This window comes from Telopea speciosissima, chromosome 1, assembly GCF_018873765.1.
Source record: "Telopea speciosissima isolate NSW1024214 ecotype Mountain lineage chromosome 1, Tspe_v1, whole genome shotgun sequence".
NCBI lineage: Eukaryota > Viridiplantae > Streptophyta > Magnoliopsida > Proteales > Proteaceae > Telopea > Telopea speciosissima.
The window spans coordinates 4,360,080-4,367,375 of NC_057916.1; the positions used below are offsets into that span (position 1 = coordinate 4,360,080).

The 7,296-nt window shown below is 38.3% G+C and overlaps 1 protein-coding gene across 1 annotated transcript; it reads right to left on the reverse strand.

Moving 5' to 3' along the window:
- Window positions 1–426: 426 nt before the first annotated feature.
- LOC122658824 (endoglucanase 9-like) lies at window positions 427–4,020 on the reverse strand. The gene is made up of 6 exons (XM_043853952.1): window positions 3,786–4,020; window positions 2,637–3,140; window positions 1,702–1,851; window positions 1,479–1,590; window positions 1,052–1,215; window positions 427–975 (listed from the first exon to the last, which is right to left on the reverse strand). Exons 1-6 carry the CDS (start codon window positions 3,999–4,001, stop codon window positions 643–645), a joined length of 1,479 nt encoding a protein of 492 aa, XP_043709887.1. The 5' UTR covers window positions 4,002–4,020; the 3' UTR covers window positions 427–642.
- Window positions 4,021–7,296: the final 3,276 nt, after the last annotated feature.

The window sequence follows — 7,296 nt, forward strand, 5'->3', positions numbered from 1 at the left end:
GTGCCGGGCTGGGTTTGATTGGGAAAGCAGTACCCAGAGTAGAAAATGGGTTTTGGCCCAATGATTTGGATGATTCAGATCAAGGCCTGGTCCAACTCAGACTAAATAGAGTGGACTTGGGCTTTGATAATTACTTCAGCCTGTCTAAAATTTGCTCACTATCAAACCCAAGCCCATAAGTAGGAGCCCATCAATCCATCAGCCACGAATAAGAACCCTTTTACCTTATCAAAAGAATGCCTTCTACTTAATTTCATTTTAGTTCTTTGTAATGAGTTTTCCTTAAATCATCACCATGGGGCTTTCGATACGAGAGAAGGTATCAAGAGGGTATTTTGAGGAACATACTAAATCCTTATAGGGGTTTATGAATCCTAGAATGGTAACTGAACTTTCACTGCGTGGTGAAGGAAAACTTTCTCCTACTTCAACAAACAAGATACATTTCTTAATTCAAATACACCACTTCCACCTTTTCTTGGAGAGTGCACAAAGACTCAGTTCTACATCTTAATTCAGAATCCAAACCTCTCTCATATGAGGGTGGCACAACTTAGCTGTGATTGAAACAGGGATGAAAGGTTAAAAAAAAAGAACAAATCTAAAATGTCAATGCCATGGGTAAGCAAGGCAGCCACTCCATCATTGACTGTAACTCCCTGCCAAGTATGCCAAGGGTCCAACTAGGGCAGCAGTAATATACGTGGCTGGTTCCGAATGGCTGTAATCAGTACGATCGTCCGAGTAAAAATCATTTTGATTTGGTCCTCCCACGATGGCGCCGGTTAAGATATTAGGGTTAGCGTTCGATGAATAGTAATACGGTTGAAAACCGCCATCACAGCCAATGCTCTGTGGGTGACTTAACACTGATGGCAAAGAAGACCCTCTGTGGTGAATTTTTCTTGGGTAGTCTGATCCAAACCCAACCATGTAAGACATTTTCATGGGGTTCTCCCCAAGAATGTAGTCCACCTGAAATCCCCATAAGTGAGTCTCAGAAACATGTATCAATGAATCAAGAGGAAAAAGAAAAAACTAAGTCACTTGCCTGTCTCTTTGCTAGGCTTTTCAAAGTGCTTGGTGTGACCAAAATGTTGCCACAGTTGAAAGTGTGCCTAGTAGCTGCCATGTACTTTGCATATGTAGTAAGCAAGAAGGATATGGATGTCACATATTGGAGATTACTCTCGCTTAGCTTGAACATCAAACCCCCTACATTTCAATTTGATGAAATTAATTAAGCAAAACGAAAACCCTAGATATTAAGTTCTGGTGAATTTCGCATTGTTCTGAAGTTTGCAATTTTAATAAGACACTAATAGACCTGGGCTCTGATACCATGTTGGAGGATCTAACCTAAAATCTATATATGAAGTCACAAAGACATTAATTAACCGATGTGAGACTATACCTCTACAATTCCTAACGTCTCAACAAAACCAAAACAAAGGGTTCTATCTTATCAATTAAATTACCTGATGTGTATTGTGTAGTTGTAGAGGGAGAATTTGGTAAAATTTTGCACATGAAATCTTCAGCTTCTTGCCTATATGAATCATAGGTTGTTACCCTGCTCAAAAGAGACATCTAAACAGAACATAACAGAGTAGATATTAAGACTATATAACCAAAGGACCTGAACAATAAATAAAAGCAAATTTCATTCTAAATAATGTTGTTTTCCAATATTGGATTTACCCTTCCGAGAAGAACATAAGCACCAGCATACTTGTTATCCCAGCTAAATATGTCGGTTGAGTCACCAGCTCCCAAGGATTTCAATAAACTCAAATAAGTAACATCGTTGGTGGCTCTTAGAAGCCATGAAGCACCCCAGAGTAACTCATCCTGTTAAATCCAAAACCATTTTCAAATCTTGTGTCACAGTAACTAATTCAATTAAAAGTAGTACTACATTGTAGAGATGAAGGGTATCAAATGTGAACCAGAAATCGTTCATGTAAAACCAAACCAAGCGGAACGAGTTGGTTTAGGTTTCAAAATGTAGAATCTCTTGTCTGTTTAGTTCGGTCCGGGTTTCATGGTTCAAAACGTCAAATCGAACCGAATTGCCCAGTTTCAAATCAAATAAGGAACTGAATAAATTCTATTCTTTTCAACATTTGAAAAAAGCTTGATGGATTATAGCCCTAACAAATAAAGGGTATTTTGTTGTTGAAGATGTAAATAGTTGGCCCAACACCTATATATAATAAGGTTCAAACCAAATATTGAATCGAACAAAACCTTGGAACGATATTGAACCGAGTTGGTTCAATTCTAGTTTGAAAAAAAACTCACTTAATCCATTTCAATTCGTTTGTGATTTTCACATGGGGCCCACTGTGCCAAAAGCGAGAGAAACCCTATCCTTCTCTTTTTTGTGCCTCATGCCCCACACGAGAGGAACATGGGGACGTAAAAAGGGAGATCCTATCAACTTGTTTTAACATAGGATAATAAGCTCATGAGCTTGGTCTCATTTCACTGTCTCTAGAACCGAAAGAAGACTTCCATCTCCAAGTTTAGCTCAGACGTAGTTCGTTTCTTTTTGGATATGATTTCTTAAATCGAACAAAAAACCCAAAACCCGAACCGAATGATACACTTGTAAAAGAGGGGTGGGTACATACCTTGTAGCCGGAGTATGAGCAATAGAAGGGACACACAGCCGAGCCAAGTGAGTCACTATATGAACCTCGATACTGTATCGCAAACTGCAATACCTTCTTGGCTGTTCTCAAGAGCAGCTTTGAGTAACTGGGATCGACTTTCCTGAAAACCATCGATGCAGCTGCAAGAGCTGCTGCTGTCTCTCCAGCAACATCTGAGCCAGGATTGCTAGCAGAGACAGAATAAACAGAGCGAACCGTGTCCATATCCTCAGGGCGTTCCCAGCACTTATGATCAGCATTTGGGTCACCAACGCCTACATAAAGTTTGCCTGGACTGGCCGTGGCACACTTGAGAAGGTAATCTGTGGCCCATCTAATTGCAGCTCTAGCATTTGGCAGCTGCGATCCCATGCGTTTGCCGTACTCAAGCGTGCTCCATGACAACATTGTGGTTGTGTATGCCATTGGAAAGTTGAATTTGACATTGTCACCAGCATCATAGTAACCTCCCGTTAGATCCACCTGTTTATGTGAACCAAACCAAATCTGTTACAATCATGGTTCTTGATCTGGGTATCGGTTGGATCAGATCGGATCGGATCGGCCAATACGGATTGGGATCACCCAAACTCAGGCAAATATGACATTTCCTGTCCCTGTTTTCTTATAAAACATTTCTTTTTTTTTCTTTTTTCATTTTTACCCTTGTCCGTACAGTTGGATCGGATCGGATCGGTCTCAACCGATATCAATCTGATAACTCAAACCATGGTTTCAATTGGAAAAACTCATCCTCATAAACCGGTCTTCAAAGGGAGGAAACCCAATAGGACAATTTAATATATGCCTACATCCAAGCCCTTACGGGACCGATGTGGGACTATTGTACATAACAAATAAGTCAAACCAATAATAAAAAAAAAAACCCAAATTGAATCAAATCGATTTCTCAACGGGTCAGCTTCGTTTTGGAATATTAAGAAACCGGCTTAAAATTAGACCGCAATGAATCCAAAAAATAATAGAAAACTGATAAAAATTTGATACCAACCCAAAAACCGGACTGAACCTGATATCAAACCAATAAGAGAAAATCGAAATAAACCGAAAAAAAACCCTCAAGAAAGAGAAAGGGAAAAGGATAGTTGTTTTGGGTTAACTACTTACATGGGCTAATGAACCATCAGAAAGACCAGAGTTGGACCTCCAAGTGATTTCTTGGTTTCTAGGGAGCCTCCCTGACCTCTGACCCTCAAAAAAGAGTATAGATTTGGCCAATGCATCCCTATAATTTGGGTTTCCATTGACACAAACTAAGAAGAGGAAGGAGAGGAAGGAGAGGAAGGAGATGAAGAAGAGGGAAGCTCCCCTTCCCGTTGCCATTTGATACTAAAGATGGTTAGTGCTTTTGTGTGTATTTGAGTGATGCTCTTATTTATAGGGATTAAGGAATCCCAAGCTCTCCCAATCACTTCAACGCAAAATACGGCTTTTCCTCCAAGGGTTCCTTTCCTATTTTCCTCTATAGACTATAGTGTTTTTGTTAAGGTTCACTTTTGATTTTTGGGAATTTCTTTGTTATGGTCAAGGGTCAACACAGTAAGTAAAATCCATTTGTCGCAAATAAGTATTTGACCCATAAAAGTGAAAGATGATATACCAAATCAATGGATGAGATTATAGTTATAGTGCAAGTTCCATTTTTCCATGATCGTGTCTTTGTGAAAGGAAAGGCGGAACCGAATTAACTAAAACCCGCAATAATAACGGCTACTTTTTTTATTTTGCCGTTCTAATATGGTACAAAGGGGAGGCGAGAATGGCGCCATTTGGCCCTTGATCACGCAAAGAAATCGGCGCCAAATTTTTAATTGATTGAATGATGGGATTGCTTTTAGGGTTTTCTGCTTTCTGTTTTTGTATTTTTTTGAATTTTTGATATTAGGGTAAATTTGGGATCTTCTTAATTGTTATATTAATCTCCCTTTTCTTCCTATACTTTAGGACTAAGCTTGCTATATTTTTCTTCATATAAGGTTAAGAAGGAAGATAAGTGGACCTAAGATGGGCCAAAAGGCATAGCATGGTTATGCCCTAATTGATGGAGATGATATTCACTTGAAGAACATGTGAAGCATCAGTAGGGATGGGCCCACTATAGGACCTTAGTCAAATTAATTAAGTGGTGACTTTTATTACCTGATCCTTAAAAGAAAGAACATGGACCATAATTCACTCAAGAGGTATCTAAAACCAAGGAAATCTCCTTGGTGGGGACCCTTAATTACACTTTTAATGTTTCTGTCTTAGACCTTAATTCCCATGCATGCCCACTAAGTTGCTATCATTTAACTATAGGAATGGCATATAGTGGGTCAAATCAAGGCCCACCTTGTCCTGTGCTTGATGGTTTTGGTTAGGTATGACACTTAAAAGGATTAGGGTCAGGTTTGTACCAGCAAGGCTATTGTGATTCCGATCTCGGTCTGAATGGAGATCGTAATCGGTTCCATGAACCCTAGAATCAATTTTTGGATCTGAACACTCGGTAGTTCTAGGGTTTCTTGGCAAGAATTGGTTAGAATCAGGATCAATCATGGTTGATTCTGATCTGAATCAGTCAATTCAATCGATCCAATTTCGATCCTTGAAATGGTGGTTGAGTCGAAAATCAATCAATTGGTTAGACTCGACCTGACTTTGCCTAAATCGATCAGAGTATATGTATAATTGGGTTTGATTTGAAATAGCCGTGATCAATTTCATTTTGCCTTCTTTGATTCAGTCAACTTCGATCGAAGTTTTAAGACTATGCGTAGAGAAGGTCATCCATACAAGAGACCATCTCATAGATGAGTCTCTCTCTCTCTCTCATATATTTTAGAAAAAGTTTTCCTCCATCATGGGTCCATGGGTGATGGAAAAGTATATCCATTTAGTGTCATAAATACTTTGTCTTCTACTATACGAAATAAATAATGATATCCTGATTGTTCTCTATGTTCATTCCAAGACACCCAGGCCCATCGATGAAGGAATTCTTTCTTTGCTGCGAAGGGAAACTGCCTCCTACATTTTATTGGAATAGATACTTAATGGGTACTTTACCATGTCGCCAAGGTTGTAGTATGGTGATTTGGGTAGAAACAGGATTTCGTGTGCACATTATTACATTATTAAACATAATTATGCTGCCACGATCAATCCTAACCATTCAATTGTGTGTAGGGACAGCTCCTGTCTCGCTAAAACAAAACTTTTACATCCACAGACGTGAATTTGGGCTTTCGGGATTGTTGATTAAGGAGAAAAGTATTAGAGTTATTATAAGTAATCAACCAAAGTTTTGGGAGAAGAAAAAGAAAAAATGGAAAATCGATTTGATAACTTATTTGGTACTGTAGTGATTAAGAAATTAGAGAAGATCTGTTTCAGACACTCTATTGCATTTGAAGTCTTTGAAGTTTGAAAAGAACGAAAACACTACACCTTTTTATGCACCTTATTCGGTGTACCGTATTGTTCTTATAATTTTAAACGCAAGCAATAATTGCTGGTCTTATTTGCTACTCCGTCGTCTCCAACTCCAACTACACAGAATATACTTTTTTGAAAGTTTACATTTCTCGATTCAAAGTTTTTTGAGTTTTCAAACACGAATTCTCGATTTCTGGGAGAAAGAACCCAAAAAAAAGATAATAAAAAAAAGATTAGTATCCCTCTAAAGATAATGTTTCTGTATTATATTTGTGGATGAGTGTAGAACTAGCCTAATAAACATCCTTTTAAAAGAGTAGCATTTGGACTCATGGATCGAAGTTTTGAGATCCAAAGCAGGCTTTCAGGTATTGGCATTGGATCGACCGTATTGTCCAATTCGTATCGGTATCACCTGTGATCGATAATGATACCTGATCAATATCGTATGTTTGTATCGGTAGTATAGAAATATAGGGGAGGGTAAAATAGTCAAAAAAAGCCTAGGTGTCAGTATTTTGAAGTTCCACGACGACGCGCATATCGTGTCATTGCTCGTCGCCCTGCTTCTATTTGTGTAGATGTGATCCAAGCGGGTTCAAGTGCTTGAAGAGCGTATCTACCGAAACAAATACGATTGCCTCGATAAGATATTCCCTTCATTCTTCCTCTATGTTGTTTACGGAATCTTGTTCATTTTGGGTTGGTTATTGTTGATGGTAATTTGTCAATTCCATCTCTACTACAGAGACAAATTACCATCTCTACTGTAGAACTGAACATGAGAGTTTCTTCTCATCTAGCTCCTCGCGAATGAAACGATTCAATAATATTACAGATATACATTTATTTAATTATTTAATGAATAATAGACTGAATCGTGGGATTTTTTGAGGTTTAATCTGTCATGTAGGAATTTGTAGATCTTGTTTGTATATACAACTAGACAATTTCTTTTATTTTTTGGGAAAATATCATGCCCCTCCTCTCTAAGTTTGCCTAATATCAATCTAATACCCAAGTTTTGAAAAATATCTACCCCCTCCCCTACTTTATAAAGATTATATCAACCGTACCCTAACCGTTAAAAACGACCATTAACTGATGATGTGGACAGGTCTAATTTATCTAAAACCCCAAATTACCTTTAAGTTATTTTAATTCCAATTTTACCCCTCCAATCCCAAAATCCCCCCCCCCT